Genomic DNA, 26,425 nt, shown 5'->3' with positions numbered 1-26,425 from the left:
AGATGGCAACCCACTCCAGTATTTTTACCTAGAGAATTCCATGGACAGAGGAGCCTGGTGGGCTACAGTCCATGGGGTCACAAAGAGTTGGACATGACTGAGTAACTAACATTTCCCTAAATCCACCCTCCTGCCCCAACCCTCACCAGTAATTTGTTTTCGAACACAGATGTGACTCTGACATACTTTATAAGACAAAAAGTGCATTCTTTCATTCTGTTCCTGGGACCTCACCTTGTAACACAAGCATGCCAACCTAGTGATGAGTCAACAGAGAGAAGGGGACCTTCTCCAAGCTACACGTCATTGACTAAGGCCCTTGACCTTTTTTTCTATTTATTTTTAATTGGAAGTATAATTGATTTCTGCTTTATAGCAAAGTGATTCAGTTACACACACACGTATTCTTTATTCGTATTCTTTTCCATTATAGTTGATCACAGGACACTGAATATAGTTTCCTGTACTATGCAGAAGTTGTTTATCCATTCTAAATGTAATAGTTTGCATCGATAATCCCCAAACTCCCAATCCTTCCCTCCCCCACAGCAACCACAGGTCTGTTCTCTCTGTCTGAGTCTGTTTCTGTTTTGTAGATAAAATTCATTTGTGTCATATTTTAGATTCCACATATAAGTGAAATCACATCTTCACTTAGTATGATCATCTCTAGGTCCATCCAAGTTACTGCCAGTGGCATTATTTCCCTCTTTTTTATGGCTGAGTAGTAGTCCATTGTGCATATGTAATCCATTCACTATGTAAAGCAGCATGGAGGTTCGCCAAAGCTAAATAGAGGTGCCATACGACCCAGCAATCTCACTCACTCCAATATATCTGGAGAAAACTATAATGCAAAAACGTACAAGCGTCCCTATATTCATAGCAGCACTATTTGCGCTAATAGCCAAGACATGGCCCCTTGACCTAGACCTTTCTAATTCTAGCACCATCTTGATTCCTCCGTGACATAAAAACAATAAGATTGCCCAGCATGCAGTGGCTCAAGGCTACAATCTGTTAGTTGCTTGCCTTTGGGCTTTTAATTCTCAGACATTGAATTATTTTGAGGAGGTTGTTTACCTTGATGTGTGCAGAATTAGCCTTAGACACTAAGCCTTTATGGCAAGTTTTATTGTCCAAGGCAAATATAACCTGTTAAGATTTACAGGCTTTATTAACAGCAATAACCATTTTACAACCAACATCAGTAAATCAGGGTTTATTGAGAACTCTACAATTTTAATCTGTGGAAAACCATTAAAATGTCGGATTTTCATTGGACATAATTTCTAACTTTTATGAAAGATAGATTTTGCATTTAATTGGGGAGTATAAAAAAGTGCAGTGTGGGATAACGAATTGTTTTGAAAAGAGCAAATTGGTTTTAGCTAAACAACGGTGTCAAACACTAAAAAGTGGCCATCTTTAGTTAGAACTGGCCCAAGGTCGAGGTTAAAAGCAAGTGTAGTGACAAATGCATTCTAATACATCTCATAATGGGATGAGCTCATGGCATTTAGCAAAGGCTGAATTATCATCTGTTCATATTTCGGTATTTTCAGAAAAGCATACAACTAATTATTTCATTTAAACCTATGCCTGCTGCCTGGTGAGTACCTTCAAGTTTATACACCATGCCTGCTTTGGAGGTAGCACTAGTGGTAAAGAACTCACTTGCCAATGCAAGAGACCTAAGAGATGCAGGTTCGATGCCTGTGTCAGGCAGATCCCCTGGAGGAGGGCATGACAACCCACTTCAGGATTCTTGCCTGGAGAATCCCCATAGACAGAGAAGTCTGGCAGGCTACAGTCCATAGCGTTGCACAATTGAAGGGACTTAGCACGCATGCACCCATACTAAAATTGGAATGATTCAGAGAAGATTAGCATGGCCCTGTGCAACAATGAACAAAAATTCATGAAGCATTACATATTTTTGTTTGGAAGCTTCCTACAAAACTAAACACACTCTTAGCACACGATCCAGCAATAGTACTCCTTAATATTTACTCAAATAACCTAAAAATTTACGGCCACACAAAAACCCAAACATGCATATTTATATCAGCTTCATTCAGAATTACCAAATCTTGGAAGCAACCTTGATGTCCTTCAGTTGGTGAATGAATAAATAAACCGGGTACATTCAAACAATGGAATATTATCCAATGCTACAAAAGAAATTAGCTATTAAGTCATGAAAAGACACGGAGGAAGCTCAAACACATATTACTAAGTGAAAGGCACCAATCTGCAAAGGCGACATGCTGTGTGTTTTCAACTATACGACATTCTGGAAAAGGAAAAATCATGTAGACAGTTAAAAAAAAAAAAATCAGAGGTTTCCAGACGTTCTGGGAAGGGAGGGATGAACAGAGCACACATGATTTTTAGGGCAGAGAAATGACTCTGTATGATACGAAAATGGTGAATACATGCATGCATGAGTGCTAAGTCGCTTCAGTCCTGCCCAGCTCTTTGTGATCCTATGGACTGCAGCCTGCCAGAATCCTCTGTCCATGGGAATTCTCCCGGCAAGAATACTGGAGTGGCTTGACATGCCCTCCTCCAGAGGATCTGCCCAACACAGGGATCCAACCTGAGTCTCTTGTCTTTTGCATTGTCAGGTGGGTTCTTTACCACTAGCACCACCAGGGAAGGCCAATGATGGATACATGTCATTATTAATTTGTCCAAACCCACAGAATGTAAAACACTAGGAATGAACCCTAGTGTAAACTATGGACTTTGGGTGATTAAAAAAAAGTTTATATACCCGAGTGTTTTTAGTAACAGTAATGCCATTCATTACAGGTTGGGGCACAGACTTGGATTACTGTAATACTGAATGGTTTGTCTTGGAAATGAACAGAGATCATTCTGTCATTTTTGAGATTGCATCCAAGTATTTCAGACTCTTTTGAAATATTTCTGCATTTCAGACTCTTTTGTTGACTATGAGGGCTACTCCATCTCTCCTAAGGGATTCTTACCCGCAGTAGTAGATATAATGGTCATCTGAGTTAAATTCACCCATTCCTGTCCATTTTAGTTCACTGATTCCTGAAATGTTAATGTTCACTCTTGCCATCTCCTGTTTGACCACTTCCAATTTAACTTGATTCATGGACCTAACATTCCAGGTTCCTATGCAATGTTGCTCTTTACAGCATCGGACTTTACCACCATCACCAGTCACATCTACAACTGGGTGCTGTTTTTGATTTGGCTCCATCTCTTCATTCTTTCTGGAGTTTTTCCTCCACTGCTCTCCAGTAGCATATTGGGCACCTACCAACCTGGGAAGTTTATCTTTCAGTGTTCTATCTTTTTACCTTTTCATACTGTTCATGAGGTTCTCAAGGCAAGAATACTGAAGTGGTTTGCCATTTCCTTCTCCAGTGGACCATGTTTTGTCAGAACTCTCCACCATGACCTGTCCATCTTGGGTGGCCCCACAAGGCATGGCTCATGGTTTCATAGATCCCCAACCAGTAGTGCTGCAGAAGCTGAAGTTGAATGGTTCTATGAAGACATTCGAGAACTAACACCCAAAAAAGATGTCCCTTTCCATTATAGGGGACCGGGATGCAAAAGTAGGAAATCAAGAGATACATAGAGTAACAGACAAATTTGACTTGGCCTTGGAGTACAAAATGAAGCAGGGCAAAGGCTAACAGAATTTTGCAAAGAGAATGCACTGATCATAGTAAATACCCTCTTCCAACAACACAAGAGAAGACTCTACACATGGACATCAGCAGACGGTCAATACCGAAATCAGATTGATTATATTCTTTGCAGTCAAAGATGGAGAAGCTCTATACAGTTAGCAAAAACAAGACAAGGAGCTGACTGTGGTTCAGATCATGAACTCTTTATTGCCAAATTCAGACTTAAAGAAAGCAGGGAAAACCACTAGACCATTCAGTGGTTTATCAATGGTTTATTCAGAAGGGTAAATCAAATCCCTTCTGATTATACAGTGGAAGTGACAAATAGATTCAAGGGATTAGATCTGATAGAGTGTCTGAAGAACTATGGACAGAGGTTTGTGACATTGTACAGGAGGCAGTGATCAAGACCATCCCCAAGAAAAAGAAATGAAAAAAGGCAAAATGGTTGCCTCAGGAGGCCTCACAAAAAGCTGAGAAAAGAAGAGAAGCTAAGGGCAAAGAAGAAAAGCAAAGATAAACCCATCTGAATGCAGAATTCCAAGGAATAGCAAGGAGAGATGAGAAAGCCTTCCTCAGTGATCAGGGGAAAGAAATAGAGGAAAACAACAGAGTGGGAAAGACTAGAGATCTCTTCAAGAAAATCAGAGATACCAGGGGAACATTTCATGTAAGGACAGGTGCAATAAAGGACAGAAATGGTATGGACTTAACAGAAGCAGAAGATATTAAGAAGAGGTGGCAACAATACACAGAAGAATTATATGAAAAAGATCTTCATGACCCAGATAGCCACAATGGTGTGATCACTCACCTAGAGCCAGACATCCTGGAATGTGAAGTCAAGTGGGCCTTAGAAAGCATCACTACGAACAAAGCTAGTGGAGGTGATGGAATTCCAGTTGAGCTCTTTCAAACACTAAAGATGATGTTGTTAAAGTGCTGCACTCAATATGCCAGCAAATTTGGAAAACTCAGCAGTGGCCACAGGACTGGAAAAGGTCAGTTTTCATTCCAATCCCAAAGAAAGGCAATGCCAAAGAATGCTCAAACTACCTCACAAATGCACTCGTCTCACACACTAGGAAAGTAATGCTCAAAATTCTCCAAGCCAGGCTTCAGCAGTACATGAACCATGAAATTCCGGATGCTCAAGTTGGATTTACAAAAGGCAGAGGAACCAGAGATCAAACTGCCAACATCCGTTGGATCATTAAAAAGCAAGAGAGTTTCAGACATCTACTTCTACTTCTGCTTTATTGACTATGCCAAAGCCTTTGACTGTGTGAATTGCAACAAACTGGAAAATTCTTAAAAGAGAGGGGACTATCTGACCACCTGACTTGCCTCCTTAGAAATCTGTATCCAGGTCAAGAAACAACAATTAGAACCAGACATGGAACAACAGACTGGTTCCAGATTGGGAAAGGAGTATGTCAAGGCCGTATACTGTAATTCTGTTTATTTAACTTATATTCAGAGTACATCATGTGAAATGCTGGGCTGGATAAGGCACAAGCTGGAATCAAGATTGCCAGGAGACATATCAATATTTCTCAGATACACAGATACGTGGATGACACCACACTTATCAAAAAGTGAAGAATTAAACTTAATGAAAGTGAAAAAGGAGAGTGAATAAGTTGGCTTGAAACTCAACATTCAGAAAATGAAGATCATGGAATCCAGTCCCATCACTTACTGGCAAAAAGATGGGGAAACAATGGGAACAATGAGAGAATTTATTTTGCGGGGCTCCAAAATCACTGCAGATGGTGACTGCAGCCATGAAATTAAAAGACGCTTGCTCCTTGGAAGAATAGCTATGACTAACCTAGACAGCTTATTAAAAAGCAGAGACATTACTTTGCCAACAAAGGTCCATCTAGTCAAGGCTATGGTTTTTCCAGCAGTCATGTATGGATGTGAGAGCTGGACTATAAAGCAAGCTGAGTGCTGAAGAATTGCTGCTTTTGAACTGTGGTGTTGGAGAAGACTCTTGAGAGTCCCCTGGACTGCAAGGAGATCCAACCAGTCCATCGTAAAGGAAATCAGTCCTGAATATTCATTGAAAGGACTGATGCTGAAGCTGAAACTCCAATACTTTGGCCACCTGATGTGAAGAACTGACTCACTGAAAAGATCCTGATGCCAAGAAAGATTGAAGGCGGGAGGAGAAGGGGACAACAGAGGATGTGATGGTTGGATGGCATCACCGACTCAATGGACATGATTTTGAGTAAGCTCTGGGAGTTTGTGATGGACAGGGAAGCCTCGTGTGCTGCAGTCCATGGGGTCACACAGATTCAGACACAACTGAGTGACGGAACTAAACTGAATGCCATTCATAAGACTCCCCAAGGGATAAGGTAAAACCACAGATAGTTACCAGCTTCTGTAAATAACCAAAATAACCATTTATTTCCTCCATGCACTAGATTGTGTGTGCTCAGATGCTAAGGCATGGCCAACTCTTTTGTGACTCCATGGACTGCAGCCTGCCAGGCTCCTCTGTCTATGGGTTTCCCCAGGCAAGAATATTGGAGTGTGCTGCTGTTTCCTTCTCCAGGGGTCTTCCTGACCCAGGGATGGAAACTTTATCTCCTGCATTCATAGGCAGATTCTTTACCATTGAGCCACAAGGGAAGCCCATAAAAGATTATATGCAGTAGATAACAAGAGAGGAAGACAGGAAGCATTCTGGTGCTTCATCCTCTGATGAACTTGAAAGGCAAGAAAAAGGCACAGGCTTGGAGGAAGAGCTCATGGGCTGCCTGGGGAGAGACGGACTGGTCCTAGCAGCATCCTTCTTCATGGGGCTGAAAGTGTGTTAAAAATCGCAAAGGTTTTCAATTTCAATCTGCATCCTCAACTGTAATGAAACCCTACATGTTCCTCTGAGAAGCAAAGTTCACGATGCTTTAGAAAAGAAGAAAATGAGAAGGAAGAACTGAAGCCACAATCCTCTCTACTATTTATTTAGTATTAGAAACTGTGCTAAATGCCTTGCATATTCTTGGGTTTTCTTCTTCTCTGGCTGGAGCAATCCTACAGGAAAAGTGTTGTTCCTATTTTCAGATGAGGCCTCTGAGGTTCAGGGTGGCCAGTATTTGCCATAGGTCATAGTGTTAGGAGGTGCTAGTCCGGATCGGACTGCAGTTTCACTCCAAAATTGTTACTTTCCCTTCATTATGCCACACTAAGAATTTTCAGTTCTCTACCATTTCCAGACTCCACGACTATATCTCAGGAGAGAGAACCCGGTGATACAGACATCATTATGCACTTATGAGGATATAACCGGGGCCCTTTATGACAATGAAATCTTTTGGGGTCATGGCCAAATGTGGGGAAAGTTGTAATAGGGGTGGAGACTACTTGTATTCTCTCCTCTTCATATGCCCCCTTTCATTTCCCTCCAAGGCACCCTCTCTGTAACTGAAGACATTCCGTACTTCCTGTTTCCTAAGACTGCATCCAACCCAGGCTCCTGGTCCTTGGGAGCATAGGGGCTCCAGGACTGCCCTGCTCCCAGAGCCTCTATTCCCTCCGTGTTCATAAGTTTTATCGCCAGATGACCTATTTCAAACAAAGAAACAGCAATTAGAACAACTTTAGGATTAGCATATCAGCTGGAAGAGATTTCAATGAAAAAAACTATTTCTCAGGGCAGACTGTCAGGCAGAACAAGAAGATATGTTATTACTGGCCTAGGGGTCCCAACCAATCCTATCATCTCACTAAAAAGAAACACCAACTAGCAAAGAGAGGAAAAGTCTAAGCTTTAAGTTTGATTGACTCTGTGATCTGAAACCTTGGACAAGTTCCTGTAAGATGGACATGAAAATATCAAGAGCTTTCTAGCATCTCATAGCACACTTCTGCAAATTAAATTAAAAATAGAAAAGACTACTTAACACAGTGCCTGGCACACATGGGCACTCTTTCTATTCTTATGCAAAGCACCTTGTCTGGTCGTCTAGATGGAGTTAGTTGCCAAGTATGTTCTATCTTACAGAGAGAAGGCAGAGGTGTCTTGTGAAAATAAGACTTGCTCCCAAGGTTTCTTTCAATGTGATAAGTAGGAGACCTCCTATTCCACTGCAGGACAAGACCAGCTGGTACATCAGCTGGTTCTGACTGGACCAGTCACAACTCCTTCTAGTGATGACCTCTAGGACCCCACAGGAGGTGGGCAGGACAGGAACCAGGCTGCAGTGGAGCAGGTGGAACACAACCGGCTCAGAGAAGGTACCTTTGATGATATTTCACAGTGACCATTATGTAACTGATCAATTTCCGAGCAGTTTCCAGTTACTGCCATTCTGAAGAGTCATTAACGTTAGGATATTTGCATGACAAAGAGGTCAGTAAGCACAAAAATACTCTGCAATCTGAAGACCCCATGACAGGCACTGCAGACATCCCCACCTCAAGAGACCCTGACCACAGAAGGTATGAACATTTTCACCTTCTTTCCCTATCTGTATCCATCTCTCTCACAGCTTTCTCCTCTAGATCGACCTGCCCTTCAACAAAAACACAAACGTTGGCGGTCATAACTAGTGTGTAAGCTATTGCTGAAACTAAAGAGCTGTAAATATCAGTGCACAGACATAGGTAGTATCCATCTCATAAATAAGTGAAATTTCAAAGTAACACATGTGTTTGGAAACCAGATGCTTTCCCACCTTAAGAAGATGCTATAAAAGCTTGTTAGGGTCCCACACCAGCCATTAACCCACAGTGCAGCTGAAACATTCTCCATATTCATCCATAATACAAAAGGCGGGAAACAAAGCTTCCCCTCTTCAGCTCAGAATTTCTGTTTTAAACCATCCTACAGTCACAGCTGTTCCTTGAAATGGCCCTCTTTCAGCCAGCCTGGCTCTGAAATTTATTTCTAATGATGTCTATGTGCTTAAAAATAAAAGATTATTAATACGTCAAGGGGGAGTGGAAAGTGGACTGAGTTCAAGAGTGGCCCCCTTCCCAAATTTCAAGCCCACACATAACCTGTGCATGTGACCTTATTTGGAAATAGGGTCATTGCAGACGTACTGTGACCAAGAAGATTAATACCAGGCATTACTGGATTGAGGTTGACCCTCATTCAATGATTCATGTTCTTGTAAGAGCCAAAATTCAGACATATCGAGATAGAGAGAGACTTCCCTGGTGGTCCAGTGGCTAAGACTCCATGCTCCCAACGCAGGGGGCCTGGGTTTGATCCTCAGTGTTGAACTAGATTTCACATGCCCCACCTAAGAGTTTGCATGACACAACGGAAGATCCCAAAAGACCTCCCATACCACCACCAAGATCAGAGGTCCTGATGCTGCGTCTAAGACTCTGCACAGTCAAATAAATAAATATTAAAAAAGAAAGTGATAAAAAAGATACAGAGAGAATAATACCCATTTGAAGATGGAGGCAGAGTCTGTAGTCATGTATCTATACCCCAAGGGCAGCAAGGATTGTCAGAAACCACCAGAATCTAAGAGACAAGCTCATTTTCCAGAACCCCCAGGAAAACTAACCCTGGCTGCACCCTACTTCAGACTTCTAGCCTCCAGAACTGTGAGAGAATTCAGTTTGACTGTTTTAAGTCCCGGTATGTAGTCATTTGTCACAGCAGCCCCAGGAAACTAATCCAGGAAGTAAATACCTACCAGCGTAGAAATCTGGCAAGAGGGGAGGCATCAGAAAAGAAAATATACTTTCATACTGAGAAGTCTGTATTTATTGTGTTCCTTCTTCCCCTGGCCAAGAACTCTCCCAAATACTGTTTTCACTGCCATCAGGGTGTGTGACTACCGGAAGTTTTTCACATAGGGTTCTGCTCCTGTGGTTATAGCTGAAAATCACATCAGAATGGGGTGAGGAGTGACCGGGGAGGAGGAAGGCCCAAGAGAAAGGGGATATATATACATATAAATATACATACACACACACACACACACACACACACACGTGTGCTTAGTTGCCCAGTTGTGTCCAACTCTTTGTGACCCCGTGGACTGTAGCCTGCCAGGCTCCTCTGTTTGTGGGAATTCGCTAGGCAAGAATACTAGAGTGGGTTGCCATGCCTTTCTCCAGGGGATCTTTCCAACCCAGGGATCAAACCCAGCTTTCCTGCATTGCAGGCAGATTCTTTACCATCTGTGCTACCATATAGCTCAACAGATGTTTGTGATATAGCAGAAAGTAATACAACATCGTAAAGCCACTATGCAGGTACGCTCAGTCGTATCCTGCTCTTTGCAACCCCATGGTCTATAGCCCGCCAGGCTCTTGTGCCCATGGGATTCTCCAGACAAGAATACTGGAGTGGGTTGCCATGCCCTTCTCCAGGGGATCTTCCCTACCCAGGGATCAAACCTGCATCTCCTGCGTCTCGTGCATTGGCAGGCAGAATGTTTACCACTGAGCCTCCTGGGAAGCCCTATACTTCAATAACAAATAAACAAAAGAAACATAAAGTTGGAAAAAGGAACTGAGCCAATAGGGACAACTCATTTCCTTTCAAGGACAATGTTGGGGCAAGAAAGGTGGAGGGATGTTTCAAGAGCTGCTTCCAAATTCAACCCAAGTTCAGCCTTTCCCAAGTATTGAGTTGGCTAAAAGATTCCTTTGGGTTTTTCCATACAATGGTATGAACAATCTGAATGAACCTTTTGGCCAACCCAACAGTTGACCAGCTAGGAATGCTGCTTGCTTCCTAGAGGCTAATTCCTTCTCCAACAGGGATCTTCCCTCCCAACCAGGGCCCCAAAGAGCCTTGGGGTCCTTATAATTCCTAAATCCTTGAGCTCTCTGGGAAGACACTTCAATGTGTGTGTGTGCACGTGTACAAACTCATGGACATACTTATATATCAAGGCATATCTTCCCTTTTGGCTCTTACCCTACCAGGTTACACAATGCTTATCTTCCTCTTCTCTGTTCTGTATTTTCACTGTGTCTTCAAAGACCAAGTGAAGAAGGACATATACCCATTTTCTAACACTCAGGAGAAAAAACAAAAACAAGAGTCTAGTGGATTTCACACTTTGGTCTGGGCTGAGTCCCAGCACTACCTCCAATATTCAGGAATAAAGGCAGGAAACGACTTTTCACTCATATTCAACACATATTTATTGGACACCTGGATGTGAGAAGCACTCTTTTCTGTTCTGGGGATAAAAATATAAATATGGGACTTCCATGGAGGTCCAGTGATTTTAAGACTCTGTGCTACCATGGTCTGGTAACTAAGATCCCACATTCTGTGTAGCATGGCCAAACAAATAAAATTCTCCTTGTGGAGGTTAATTCTAATAGAAAATAAGTTGAATAAATACAGTATGGTTGTGCTAAGAGCTAAGGAGTTAATAAATGCAGAGAAAGGGGCTTGAGAGTATACATGTAGGGTAAGGAACCGACATTGTCATCAGAGTGCCTTGAACAGGCCTCACTGAGCAGGAGGTATCTGAGCAAGCCCTGAAGGAAGGGAAAAAACAATATGGAGTACTGGAGTAACTGGAGTAACTGGGGAGGAGTGTTCCAGCCCAGGAGTCAGCATGTGCAAAGGTCCTGAGGCCAGCACGTGGCTGGTGCAGCTGTTGAAGAGTGAGGAGGCTAATGTGGCTACCGCAGGGCCGGAAACTGAACAACAGATGAGGTCAGAGGTAAGAGCAGGCCTGATGATCCTGGACCACATAAAGCATGAAAGTGGACTTTTCTCTGAGTGTCTGAGGAACTTTGGGAAGACTCAACAGCGTTATGACTTAAATGGGTGTAAGACCTTTCTTTGGTGGGTCATTGATCTGAGTATCAGTTTTCTTGCCCCTAAAATGGAAAGGCCATGCCAAGTAAATATCTAAGCTCTCTTCTAGGTGTAAAAATTGATTTTTAGACATCTAGACAATGTTTGGTTCCCACAGAACAGATAATAAAACCATGACCTTCTGCCCATCTTCAGTGCTCTCTGGTGCTTCAAAGTTGACACAGTGACCCAGCCCAGGCTTGGCAGAGAGCCTGGTTATAAGAGATGGTGTGATTATAGCAAACGGCTGGTACCTGAGTGAGTCCCCCAGGAACACGTGGGGTGTCCTCAATTATACCCACATTCACCCGGCCCCATTACACCCAGCCACCTGTTCCCCGCCTCAGAAATCTAGGACACTGTCTGTACAGAACAAGGCGGCGCCCAAAGGAGATCAAATATCTGTTTGCTTCACATTAAATACAAATCTAAAAATAAGCATTTTCCTTTCTCATCATTTCGCATCACGCATGGAGAGTTCACTTTAATTTTCAAGTCCGTTTACTTCATTTCAGGGAAGTTTGGGAGCTTTGAATAGAATCCACCCTGCAGGCTTCTTGTCTGGATCAGCAAGTCTGTCTGTTTTTGGTTCCCCTTGGAACATTTTACTCCTCTGTCCTTCCAAATGCAAAATCCCACAGCAATGCACAACAAAGTCTCCTGTTGTTTTAATACCTCTACTTCTTAGTGAGGAAACCACGACTCTCAGGACCTTCCCCTAGCTGCTCAGAGAAGAGTCACAGCTGGCCTCAGACCTATGTTTGCATATGTATTGGGTTGGCTAAAACATTTGTTTAGGCTTTTCCATCAGCTTATACAGGAAAACCTGGATGAAGTTTTCGGCCAACCCCCAAACAGGACTTTATCAAGCAATCTTTGTACTTCTGAATAGACCCCACAATATTATCTTAATACCCATATTACGAGTCTGTCAGAACCTCTTTTAATAGTGACTGAAAGAACACCCTCCCCACCAGCACAGTGTGTTATTAATGACAATTATAGCCTAACCATATGATAGAAGCTTCTGGAAAACCAGCAAGGAGCAAAAACTATGACGACTCTGGATTCCTATCACCTCACTGCAAACGACAGATAACTGATCAGAGATCTGTGACCTCCAACACTTTGTGTGTCCCCCACGCCAGCACAGCACCTAAAACATAACGAACACTCCAGGGTTGTCTGTTTCGTAAGCAAGTGAAGGATAAGTGCAAACACCCGTGCAACTTGGCACTGGAGCCCGACCGCCTTCTTTCTACACTGTTTTCATGTGACTTTGCTGTTAGATGGATCTAGAAACCAATGTACAAAGCAGAGTGCCCAGGGTGACGGATGAGGCCACAGAGCAGGCACCGGCATCACCGAGGCCCCCAGGAGGAAGGGCACAGAACAATTTCCACCCAAACTGGCTGGCGAGAGCTTAAGAAATTAGAGAGACAATTTCCTCTTCCAGCTTATTCCCATCAGCCGCTTCACCATCTTTAGCGGTTGGGTCCAGGCAGCAAGAAGGCCTGGCCCAGGCTGGCTTACATCTCCTGTGAGTACACAGGACTCAGTCCCCCGTCTTGGGAACTGGCCTGGTCTTACCTCCGCAGCAGGAACTCCCTCGGGTGGCCGGCAGTGTAGCACAATCATGCCTTCGATGGGTACCTCCCTTCCCTGCGGGTCTTGCTCAAAGTTTTTCCGTAAATCTGCAAAGAATGGGAAAGACATAACACTTTGGGGCCAGGAAGATCCACATTTGCTCCAAAGATGATAAAACAGTGAGCTTAGTGTCACAGTCTAGACACACACACACACACACACACACACACACCCCTGGTTTCAGGAGTTCCAGAATCTAAGAATCCTTTTCCTGAATATTCAAACACATTTCACATAAGCCTTAACCAAACTGTCCCTAATGTTCTCTACTGATATGACGGATAGAAGATTTATTAGGAGAGCAGGAAAGAAAAACTCATTACTTCATGAGTCTTTGCTAGCATTATCTACTTAGCATCTGATAAAATACTTGGTCTAATAAATTGCCATCCACAGCTATTATGCATCTGAGGTGCTCGTGATTTTATTAACTAAAGAATGCATTATTAATCTGTAACCTCTGCATTCCCTTCGCCCTCTAGGGACCTCTAGAAGATGGTAATAGTGTGTGATTACCTATTAGTCTTTTATTTGTAACCAGGGAGAAGAGGCAACATTCAACCACAACAAAATCTATAACCTATCCCACCAAACATATAATTAAAAAATACAACGCCCTCCAGTCCAACAACAACGCTGGGCATCCATGCAGTGCCTTTCACGGAAGACTCCAGGCTCTCTGCAAACAAGCTGCACCATTAACCTCTTACACATAGAAGGGTGACATTTGGAGGGGTTAATTGGCTTGCCAGTGGTCACAGAGAGTATCAACGCCAGGGATGGGGAAGAATTTACCACGTGTCCAGACATTAGTCTCTGCGTACTCACCAGCAAATCTTTTTCAGGGGAAAGGACACACACGGGGACAGTTGAGAAAGAGAGAAAGAGTATCATTTGCATGGTTTTCCACTTAAGCATATGCTTCATTAACAAGAGTGGGAGTTGGCCTCTACTTCTTTCGGAGGTGTCATAACAACACTTTGATGATTGAAACCCACAAGCTTATTTCTGCTGTCATTTGAAAGCCTGGGACAGTGGAGTGAAGACAGTTTGACAAGCCTTCCTCAAGACTTGCTCCTCCCTCCCGGACAATGTATTTTTCTTCAACTAAGGATCTCAAATTACAGGCTGTGGATTTATTGATTTAATTTTCTTTAGTGCTTACAATAACATGAAATATGTTCTCTGTAAAGAGCAGAGCTTCAGAGTCAGTTACATCTGTATAGATGGTATAAATACATTAAACTTGCTTTTAGCAAGTCAGAAACACGCCATGAATAACAAGCCCAGCAGTCCATGTATTCACTTTCTTTGGAATTTTACTCTTAATGTTTTCCTTCCCAGAGGCGACTGATGTCTTTTTTCAGCAGAGCTGTCTATTTGGAGATCATCGTGAGTGTGTGTGAAGCCAAGGATCTTACAAGGACTCACACTGTAGGCAGGTGGCAGGATCTATTTTCCCGTTTCTCTGCTATCCTCCCAAACTTTAAAGCCAAGCTTCCATCTATTAGAGATCTGTAAATTGCCACGGCAGATCTGCAAATTGCCACAGCCTTTATGATTCAGAATTTCTGATTCCAAGTTTGAAGAAGTTCACATAATTGATAACAAAACTATGAGTGATGGGGATGTGAATAAACCTCAGAATGAAAAATCTCATGTTTCCTGCACAATTGGACCACAAATTCTCCTTTGCTTAAAAATCCCCTTTCCAGGAACGTCCCTGGTGGTCCAGTTGTTTAGAATCTGTGCTGCAATGCAGAGGATGTGGGTTCACTTCCTGGTTGGGGAATTAAGATCCCACGTGCCATGGGATAACTAAGCAGGTGGGTTACACCTACTGAACCTGCAGACCAAAACAAAAGACCTCACAGAATGCAAAGAAGACCCTACGTGCCACAACTCAGCCTGACGCAGCCAAACAAATCAATAAATAAATTTAAAAAAATCCTCTTTCCTTACAACTAATTTACTCATCAGGACTACAGTAAACCCCCTTATTCATGGGGTTCATTCCAAGAACCCAGTGGGTGCCTGAAACCACAGATAGTACAAATCCTATATATCTTGTTTTTTTCCTATGCATACATACCTATGATCAAGTTCAATTTATAAAGCAGGCACAGTAAGAGATCAACATACTGAGACTAAAATAGAACAATTATAACAATACTGAAATAAACGTTCCATGAATATAGTCTCTCTCAAAATATCTTACTGGACAAATTTAACGCTTTTCCATCTTAACTGAACACTTCAGTGTGGTGGCTGTAACGTTTTTAGTTTGAGGGGCAACAGTAAAACTAACAAGGGTTTCTTTTCCCTTCTTCACCATTTCATGGAGAGAAGATTCATGCTTACTATAGATCTTAAGAACCTCAGCATAAAATTTTTCTTTCTTTGCTAAATCCTGATTAAGAACTTTCACTTTTTCACTTAAAGAAAGCACTTTTCAGCATTTCTTTGGTATACCTGAATTTCCAGCATCACTATCCTTACGCTTTGGATCCATTATTAATTAAAACAAGGGTTACTTGAACACAAGTACTGTCACACCAGGACAGTTGATCTGATAACCAAGACAGCTACTAAGATTAACGTGCAGGATACACTGGACGAAGAGATGATTCACTTCCTGTGCAGCATGCAGCTGGATGGCAGGAGATTTCATCATGCTACTCGGAAGAGCACGTGACTTAAAACTTACGAATTGTTTATTTCTGAAATTTTCCATTTAATATAAGGTTGATGTGGGTAACTGGGTAACTGAAACCACAGATAAGAGAGATGACTCTGTATTGAAAGGAGCCTGTTGCAGAGCGTGGGGGACTCTTACATGACACATTGGGTTGCTAATGGAAAGAAACGGTGGTATTTTTGTGCCTAATTCTGTTTGGCTTGTTTGCTACTTTTTCCTGTTCTTTGATTGCTTTGTTTTCAAAAAGGAAGTCTTACCCAGTGCTGCTACCCAATGATTGCAGTTTTGACAACACCAAATAATCTGCATTCAACCCAATGAAGCACAGAAAACAGAGAGTGGGAATTTCTATTTTGTTTTATACTATTTCTATTTTGTCTTCTATTTCCTTTTCTTTGCTCACTAGAAATGGAAATGGTAACAAAATGCAGAGTTTTTGGGTATTTCCACACATCAGCAAATGAGAAGAAACTAGACTTTAGTCGTTTTTCCTCCACACTGCTTAAGGAACTAGCTAAGCAAATATAAAGAAAGGAAAACCCTGAGAATTTCTCTGGTGGTCCAGTGGCTAAGACTTGGTGCTCCCAAAGCTGGGGGGTCCCGGGTTCAATCCCTGGTCAGGGAACTAGATCCCATGTCCTGCAACTGAAAGATTCCACGTGCTACAACGGAGACCTAGAGCAGCCAGTTAAATAAATCTTAAAAAAAAAAGAAAAAGAAGGAAAATCCCGTATTGACACTGGGATATAGGAAAGGGTATTGTCTATAAGCAAGAAGTTAGGAGAAATTTCTTTTTGATCTCATACAGTCAGGATCAGATTGAAGAAAGGACCCACATGACACCCTGATCTTTCCAATTGACATTGGCAATCACTGTTGAAGTTTTGCAACAAGAAGTATATATCCACTTCTAAATGTGGAGATAGGACGATTAAAGGCAGAAGACAGAGGGTCAGGCAACAACTGTGGTGTCATAAACATGGATCCAACTCATCAAAGGCAGCCCACCACACACCAGGTATCACATCAAGTAAGAAACCCAAGTGTCAGAGTTCTGGCTTGTGCCTAATACTGGTGGCAGGAACTCTGGTATTTTTGATACCCAAGGAGGACAAACATACCAGACAAATTCCAGAGAGCTACTAAATATACCAAAAATTATAGAAATAAATTCTTAGACATAGACGTAAATGATTTCAGCTCTATGATTCTCATCATAGGTCACTCAATCTAGTTTTGCTGTTTGTTTGTTTGCTTAGGGTTTTTGCTTGTTTGCTTTTGATTTTGTATTTTTCTTGACCCTGCCAGGCAGCTCACAGGATCTTAGTTCCCGATCAGGGATTGAACCCAGGCTCCTGGCAGTGAAAGAAGTGAGTCCTAACCACTGGACCGCCAGGGAATTCCTGACAACTTCTGAATTGGCAAACTAGATACTTTGATCACCTAAGCTAGTTCCAAGGCTTGAAAGATTCACAGAGAAAACTGTATCAATTCTAACAGTAGGAAAAGCATCCCCAGTCTTGCAAAAAGAATCACACTACAAATGAAGGAGACAAACTGCAGACTGAAATGGTTTCCCCTAAGACTGGAAACAAGAGGCATTTTTGGAGAACTTCTAATTTAAGTTATTTAAAATCAAAAGGAAATAGTAACTGAGAATCTACAGTAGAGATGTATAAATAGGATAACATCTGAGATCAAGAAAACTGCCACTATGCATGAAAAACAAAACAAAACTGCTGAATTAGAAATATATGTCATGGAGACAGTAAACAGCATACTGAAGATTGCTGAAAATCGAACAGAAGACAGATTTGTCAGGATCCAGGCAAGAAACAGGAAGCACACAGTTGTTTTAACAGAAAATATTAATGTAAAAATTGAAGGGCTAAATAGGCAAAAGGGGAACTCCTAGGAGCTGTTCCCATCCCAGGGAGGGGGCGGTGAGGGAACCAAAGGAAGACACTGAGGTTAGAGAACTTTGAAGCTTAGAGAGGGCTCTACTCTCCAAGGAGAGGGCACAGCGTGCTGGCGCCTCAGGAACTTGCAAGAGGGAACCAGGACTTAAGACCTAGACCTCTGAAGAAGGGCTGGTGGTGCTGGCATCTCTTGGAGGAGAGGGATGGGGTGCAGCACATAAAAAAGCTGGATCTGGAATTACTTTAAAAAAGTAAGTGGGAAGCAAGAAGCTGCTGCCACTTCTATATAGAAATTCTGCTGGGATGATGTTGACAGAGACAGAAAATGAACAGAAAGAAGCAGCCTTCCCTTCCTCTTTCACTCTGTGGTCCTCTCTGGCGCCCCCTATTGGTGGAACCTTACAGGGAGCTAGGGTCTGGCAAGGGAGTCCTAGCCCTAGCTTCAGAAAATACAAACCATTCGTTTTAGAGATGGCAGTAGCTTAGTATCCAGCAGACCCTAGTTTAAAAAATGTTTTCCAGGAGAACTCTAATAATTACATATTCTATCTCTGTTTTCCTCACTCGATCATCAGTTCAATGAGTATGGGCTTTATGTCTGAGATACTCATTCTTACAGTCCCAGTGCCTTCTGATATAGGAAAGGTTCTTAGTATCAATAAACATAAGTTGAACACATGAGCTAGGAGGAAATGACGAAATGATAAATGAGTTTGCCAGAAAAAGGATAAAAGAAATAACAAAAGAAAATGTTGAGTTAGAGAAATACAATTTAAATACAATAGTTCGTTTAGAAGGATACAGTAAGTGTAAAGAGAATAAATGATAATTAAATTAATAATGATAAAATGCAGTCTTCTCTGAGTTGAGAAAAAACTTGAGTTTGCAAAAGAGCTCACTGGATACAAGGCAAAATAATTTGGAAAAGAAAAACTGTTCTAGGTATATTATAGTTGAAATTTTTAACAAAATTTCTAAAACTGTAAAAAATAATTTTACAAGTATTTTACAAAAAATAAACAGAAGTAACTAAAGTTTTCATACAGAATTAACACTGTTAAAACGTCTTTTATCCAAAGCCATCTTAGATTCAATGCAATGCCTATCAAAATCCCACTGTCACTTTCACGGGAAAAGAGAAGAAATTCTAAATTCAGCATGGAACCACAAGAGACACTTAAGAGCTAAAACAAACTTGAGAAAAAAGGACAAAGCTGGAGGCATGACATTTCCTGGTTTCATACTACACCACAAAGCAACAGTAATCAAAACAATATGGTATGGGTATAAAAACAGGGAAATAGATGAATGAAATAGAAGCGAGAGCCCAGAAATAAACCTTCATATATATGGCTAACTGATGTTTGAAACGAGATACAAATGTACCAAATGGGAAAAAGACAGTCTCTTCACTAGTGGTGCTGGAAAATTTGGATATATGCAAATGTAAAAGAATGAAATGTGCACGAGAACCCTTCCCTTCTATCACACACACAAGTTAGCTTGAAATGGATTGAAGACTTATACATAAAAACCTGAAACTGTGAAACTGCTATAGGAAAACAAAGGGGGAAAAAAAAACTCCTTAACAACATTTTTGTATATAACAACAAAATCACAAGCAACAACAATGACTATATAAAATTAATTGACTTATGTGCAGCAAAAGAAATGATCAACATGAAAGGCAACCTGAGGAATGAGAGAAAATATTTTCAAACTATATATTTGATAGGGCATTATATCCAAAATATATAAGGAATTCATTCAACTCAATAGTAAAAACACAATGACCCAGTCCAAATAAAAAATGAGCAAAGGACCCAAACAAACATTTTTCCAAAGAAGATGTACAAATGGCCAGTGGGTACATGACAAGGTGTTCAACATCACTAACCAGAGAAATGCAAAAATCAAATCCACCTCACTTCTACCAGAATAGCCAACATCAACCCTTGTTAGGGGCTAATGCAGCTGATGACTTTCAGTTGAAGCCAGCATTTATTTACCATTCTGAAAATCCAATGGCCCTTAAGGAGGATGCTAAATTTACTCTGCCTGAGTAAATTATAACAGAACAACAAAGCCTGGATAATAACTCATCTGTCTACAACCTGATGTGCTGACTATTTTAAGCTCACTGTTGAGATTTCATTGACAATGTACCTGGTCATCCAAGAGTTCTAATGGAGAGCCACAATATTAATACTGTTTTCATGCCTTCAATAAAGCAAAGCACACTGAAATGAGGTTATGTCTGTATCTGTCTGAATTGTTGGTCTGCCACTTACAAGCACCTTGACTTGATAAGTATCTTTATTTCTCTTTGCCTCACATTCCTCATCTGGAAAATTAAAACATACTAATTTCTGTTACATATAGTTGGGTCTGAATTATATGCTAATATGTGCAAAATCCTTTTAAGTGCACTGGGTGCATGAGTTCAGTTCAGTTGCTCAGTTGTGTCCAACTCTTTGCGACCCCATGAATCCCAGCACGCGAGGCCTCCCTGTCCATCACCAATAGGACTTAATTAAGGTCACATCTATCATCATATCCTATTATAAAGCCATGACTATTAAAAGATCTTGTCATTAATCAATATACAAATTGTTTATAAACTACAACACCTTTCAAAGGCACTCAAATAAAAACATAACTTAGCATATGATATATACTAAATATTATATACTTATACTGATATGAGTGAGTGAGTGAGTGAAGTCGCTTAGTCATGTCTGACTCTTTGTGACCCCATGGACTGTAGCCTAACCAGGTTCCTCCGTCCATGGGATCTTCCAGGCAAGAACACTGGAGTGGGTTAGCATTTCCTTCTCCAGGAGATCTTCCTGACCCAGGGATTGAACCCAGGTCTCCCGCACTGTAGGCAGATGCTTTACCATCTGAGCCACCAGGGAAGATCCTTATACTGATATACAATGTACAAATTAGGATGGCCGTTTGGATAAAACGATAAAGTGAGATCTATATCTTATTTCATACCAAAGTAAATCCCATCTTAATAAAAATATTATCTACAAAGCCACAGCAGTAATAAAATACTTATTGGATCTTAAGTTAGGAAAGCCTTTTCTAAACCCAAAATTGGAGGAAGAATACCTTAGGAAATGATCAGCAGATACTGTCTTGTCAAAACTGAAAACTGTTTTTACCTAAAAGACTACAAGAAAAATTTAAGAGTCTTAATATATTATAAAGGGCACTTTTGGAACAAAGTGAGAAGGATAAATACCCTAAAATAAAATGTCAAAGGGGCATGAAAACATAACTTACAAAAGAAGGACACAAATGAATAATAAATGATATTTAGAAGTGCCAATGTCACTAATTGTTACTGAAATACTAATTTAAAAAGTGTCAGTATGTCTCTTTACTCTTCCAAACAGCCTCTGGTTTGTTTCTTTGTTTTAAAGGATAGTTTCCAGTTTTAGAAAGAGTATAGAGAACTGAATGAAAAGAGCCTCTTGAAAGTGAAAGAGCAAAGTGAAAAAGTTGGCTTAAAACTCAACATTCAGAAAACTAAGATCATGCTCTAGTCCCATCACTTCATGGCAAACAGATGGGGAAACAATGGAAACAGTAACAGACTTTATATTTTTGGGCTCCAAAATTACTGCAGATGGTGACTGTGGCCATGAAATTAAAACACACTTGCTCCTTGGAAGAAAAGTTATGATCAACCTAGCAGCATATTAAACAGCAGAGACATTACTTTGCCAACAAAGGTCTGTCTAGTCAAGGCTATGGTTTTTCCAGTAGTCATATATGGATGTGCGAGTTGGACACTAAAGAAAGCTGCTGCTGCTAAGTCGCTTCAGTCGTGTCCGACTCTGTGCGATCCCACAGACGACAGCCCGCCAGGCTCCCCGGTCCCTGGGATTCTCCAGGCAAGAACACTGGAGTGGGTTGCCATTTCCTTCTCCAATGAATGAAAGTGAAAAGTGAAAGTGAAATCGCTCAGTCATGTCGGACTCCTGGCGACCCCATGGACTGCAGCCCACCAGGCTTCTCCGTCCATGGGATTTGCCAGGCAAGAGTACTGGAATGGGTTGCCATTGCCTTCTCTGAAAAAAAGCTGAGCGCTGAAGAATTGATGCTTTTGAACTGTGGTGCTGGAGAAGACTCTTGAGAGTCCCTCAGTCTGCAAGGAGATCTAACTAGTCCATCCTAAAGGAAATCAGTCCTGAATGTTCATTGGAAGGACTGATGCTGAAGCTGAAACTCCAACACTTTGGCCACCTGATGCGAAGAACTGACTCACAGGAAAAGACCCTGATGCTGGGAAAGACAGAAGGCAGGAGGAGAAGTGGATAATAGAGGATGAGATGGTTGGATGGCATCACCGACTCGATGGACATGAGACTGAGCAAGCTCCGGGAGTTGGTGATGGACAGGGAGGCCTGGCATGCTGAAGTCCATGGGGTCACAAAGAGTCGGACACGACTGAGCGACTGAACTGACTGAGTGACTGAGAGAACTGAATAGCCTTAAACATTGCTAGGAGAAATGAAAATGGTTAAACATGAAACCTATAACACATACCAAATGTCCTTAAAAGTTAATTTAGGAGTTCATTATCTAATAAATTAATACTGGTATATTCATAAAACCAAATATTATTTGGCAATAAAAATAAACAAAGGATGGGTACATGCTACAATGTAGAGGAATCTTGAAAACACAATGCTAAATGAAAAAAATGAATTAGAAAAGGCCATATATTGTATGATTTCATTTATTAAATAAAAAAATGTCCAAAATAGGTAAAGACATATAGTGAGAAAGTTGATAAGCATTTAATTAGGGCTGCAGGTGAGGTGGGGGGGAGGGCTGGGAATGCTTCTATCTTATGACGTGATACAAGTATTCTCAGTTGGACTCTGGTAATAATTGCACAGGGCATCCCTGGTGGCTCAGTGGTAAAGAATCCACCTGCCAATGCAGGAGATGTGGGTCCAATCCCTGGTCTAGGAAGATCCCTTGGAGATAAAAATGGCAACCCACTCCAGTATTCTTGCCTGGAAAACCCATTGATAGAGGAGCCTGGTGGGCTATAGTCCATGGGGTGACAAAGGATTGGACACTACTTAGCAACTAAACAATGATGATGATCACACAATTCTGAGAGCAACTAAACACTATCAAATTGTATGCTTTAAATAGATGAATTAATTGCCAAGTCATACGGATTAAATCTCAGTACAGCTATTATTAAAAAGAGTTCATTTATATGATTCAGTAATTCCACTACTAAAATTTTCTAAGAAAACTATTAAAGAGCTATATAGAAAAATGTAGCATAGTGATATTCTTCAAATCATCATTTAAAATGCTGAATGACTGCTAATAATCTAAATATTTAATCATATGGGAATGGTTACTATCTTTTTGTGCATTCATATAATGTAATACTATGCCAACTTAAAAAAAAAAAGCTCAAAGGGTATTTTAAATTACAAGTAAACGTTTGAATAAATTACTAAGATAAAATGGTATTCAGTGAATGATCTCTTTTATCTATTTTTTAATATATAAGGATGGTACTCCTCCAAATGTAACAATTATCTTTTTATAGAATGTGTTCATATCCAAATGAAAGCAGGTACATTTGCTTTAGGAACTTGTCTCGGTGGGTAGCCCTTCTCTTAATTTGCCTCCAGGTTTTCCATAAATGTGTGACAGCCTCATTCAGAATTCACTCCCACTGTTGGTCATGGCCAGACACTGTGCCAGGCAGCACGGGTACATTACTGAATTTGCCGCAGACCCTTCCAGCCGTCCTACAGCATACACTCCAGCAGGGAGGATAGATGCTGAACAAGCCTGATGCCTCTGTAATAAAGATTCCGCCTGCAATGCAGGAGCCGCAGGTTCGATCCCTAGATTGGGAAGATCCCCTGGAGAAGGAAATGGCAACCCAGTCCAGTATTCTTGCCTGGAGAATCCCATGGACAGAGGGGCCTGGTGAGCTACAGTCTGTAGGGTCGCAAAGAGTCAGACACGACTGAAGCAACTTAGCACGCACTCAAGAGGTACAGGGATGAGCGTTGAAATAGAGAAGTAGAAAGTTCCATAAGACTGTATTGCAGTAGGGCATACTTTAAACATTAGAGCAAAGTTTTTCAAAGAAAGGTATCGGTAGGAAGAGGCAGAGCATCTCACAGGCCTCCGCCAGACACACTATACCTCATTTACTATTTCCATCAGGCTTTTACTGGCTTAAAACATTGTTTTACATATATGTGCTCTCTAGTTTCTTTCTTGCAAGTCTCTGCAAAATGCCTGCGTAGGTACTCCTCTCCCCATAAGTTAGCACATCCCATAAGGACACTCTTCCATTAGACTTGGTCTTCTATCCATATATATTGAGAGGGTAGAATATAAATACATTTCCACCTTCTGATCTCACTGATACTCACATCATCTGTGGAAAGAAAAAATAATAATTTCCCCATTATTTTGCAGAAGGGAACTGAACCAAGCTGCAGACACACACACACATCGAGATTGAAGATTTAAAAATGTTTAAATAGCAACTGGTATGGGATTACTATATATGTTATAGGAAAAGCCCTAAAGAGAAATCACTCAGCATTTCAAAGTTTTGCTACTGGATAATTATGGGAATATTCATTATATTCTTCATCTGTTTCTGCATTTTCTAAAATTTTCTGTGATGAATGTGGATTTCTTTTACAGCCAGAAAAAAGAAAAATAATGTCCCAAAAAAGCCCCTCTTTCCTACAAGTTGTCAAAAGATTCTTTAAACTAGACCAAACTGAATCAGAAGCCAGGGAAGAAGTACATTTTGTTTCATTTTATTGTACCAAGTTTCACTCCTACGGCATCTATTAAAGAAGGAAGCAAGAAGGACTATATTTTTCAGTCTTTGGTACATGCTGAGATAGTCATCCTAATGTGATTTTACTTATGGAAATCTCTGCAGATAAAAAGATCTTTCATCTGTTTGGTTCAATGCCTCCCTTCAGTACCCGGGAGGGTATACAGTGGTCACTCAATAAATATTTGCTGAATGGATAAATCGATCAGTGAGCTTCCATGTCAACTCATTTAATGATTACTATATACTAATATACCGCATACGTCTCCAATAGATAAATGTACTAAATTCTGTTAAAGCAAAGCTTGTTCATTCTCATCTTCATAGCTAGTGTGAAGGATACTAGCATACATCAGTGCTGATCAATCTGGAGCATCACTCTGTCTGCTTCTGCTGCCTCTTCACCTTGTCCCCTGTTCAGTCCCTCAGCAGAAAGCCAACAAGGCGCATGACCACTGGAACCAGAGCAGGGAAGAGGAGGGAGAGGTAACAAGGCAGGTATTTGGCTAACCTGTAAATCATACAATCAGCCACGAGATCAACCAAGCAGCCGTACTTGCCAATAAGTGGTCCATCTGGGCCAGGCCACGGGAAGCAGCCGCCTCCCTTTCCTCACCTTCTGCCCTGTTTGGCCTTTTTCTCATTTTCCTTTCATGCTACTATGTTAGAAAAGTCACTGTAGCACGGAAAAATCAATAAAAATTCAATTCCGAATAATAGTTCTTTGCAGCTCAGAAACACCAGGGAGTTATTGGCTCATTCAATGTTCTGGCAGTTAATGCAATGAAATAAAAATAATTTACTCATTCAAACCAAATCAGCCAGTGAAAAATCATAGTCTTTTTTTTTTTAAATAGTCATAGTCATTTGTTAAGATTGCAGGAGGATGGTACAAAGTCCCATTAGTGCCCGAATACACTGGCATTCAAATCAGCGTCACATCTTTCCCACCCATATTTTACTAAAGGAACAACAAACCACATTTGTCATACATAAAAGGAATTTGTAACTTAGCCAACTACAGATCATTTGTTGTAATAAAAGGGCCAGTTCACATGCAGAACAGATGGATGCCAGCAAAAGGAAAGTCAAGGCTTGGTGCCCTCAATACTCCAGCCCCTGATGGTTAATACCTGAGAAGTCAGTTCCTAACTCCAGTTCCCAAAGGAAGCACAGAAAAGGCTTCCTGTCAGGTCAATTCTTTCTTTGGTGATAATCTCCTTGTATTTTGGTACATTTACAGATGCTTCTCTTGCCAGCCTGGCTTCAACTCTCTGGCTTACTTACATCTCTGAATTCTGCCCATCCTTGACACACTAATCCATGTTGATGCCAGGCGGCTCCTTGCTGTCATTTGATGCCCTGGCTGTGAATCGTCTGGTTCTGACGTTGTGGTCTTTCTGAAGGACAGCCAGCCCTAAAGGACAACTCCACGTGTAGATTTCTCTGTCCTAAGATTTCTGAAAAGTGTTGCCTTAACTTATTCTTTGGTTGCTAAGTCACATACAACACATTTGCAACCCATGGACTATAGCTCCTTCAGGCTCCTCTATCCATGGGATCTCCCAGGCGAGAGCACTTGAGTTGGTTGCCATTTCCTTCTCCAGGGGATCTTCCTGACTCAGGGACCGAACTTGCGTCTCCAGCATTGGCAGGCAGGGTTCTTTATGACTGAGCCACCAGGGAAGCCCACAACCTTAACTACTGCTGAGTAAATCTGGCAGCAAGAGGGAAGGAGGGACAGCTTAGATGAAAGCTGCATTGTGTGAACCTTTCCATGTTCCCTCTGATCCCACCTTGGTGCTGGGCAATGCA

The 26,425-nt window shown here is 41.3% G+C and overlaps 1 protein-coding gene and 1 pseudogene across 1 annotated transcript in view; one reads left to right on the top strand and one right to left on the bottom strand.

Annotated features, from left to right (window-relative positions):
* The window catches only part of UNC5D (unc-5 netrin receptor D), a 643,560-nt gene that overhangs the window by 224,692 nt on the left and 392,443 nt on the right, over positions 1 to 26,425 (bottom strand). Inside the window, exon 4 of the mRNA XM_061404454.1 lies at positions 13,075 to 13,178. Coding sequence (XP_061260438.1) covers positions 13,075 to 13,178 — 104 coding nt within the window. The remainder of the gene's footprint in view (positions 1 to 13,074; positions 13,179 to 26,425) is intronic.
* LOC133240173 (U6 spliceosomal RNA) lies at positions 1,844 to 1,941 on the top strand (annotated as a pseudogene).

The sequence above is a fragment of the Bos javanicus genome, chromosome 27 (assembly GCF_032452875.1).
Source record: "Bos javanicus breed banteng chromosome 27, ARS-OSU_banteng_1.0, whole genome shotgun sequence".
In the NCBI taxonomy this organism is placed as follows: domain Eukaryota; kingdom Metazoa; phylum Chordata; class Mammalia; order Artiodactyla; family Bovidae; genus Bos; species Bos javanicus.
This window is presented reverse-complemented; position numbering and strand designations above follow the sequence as displayed.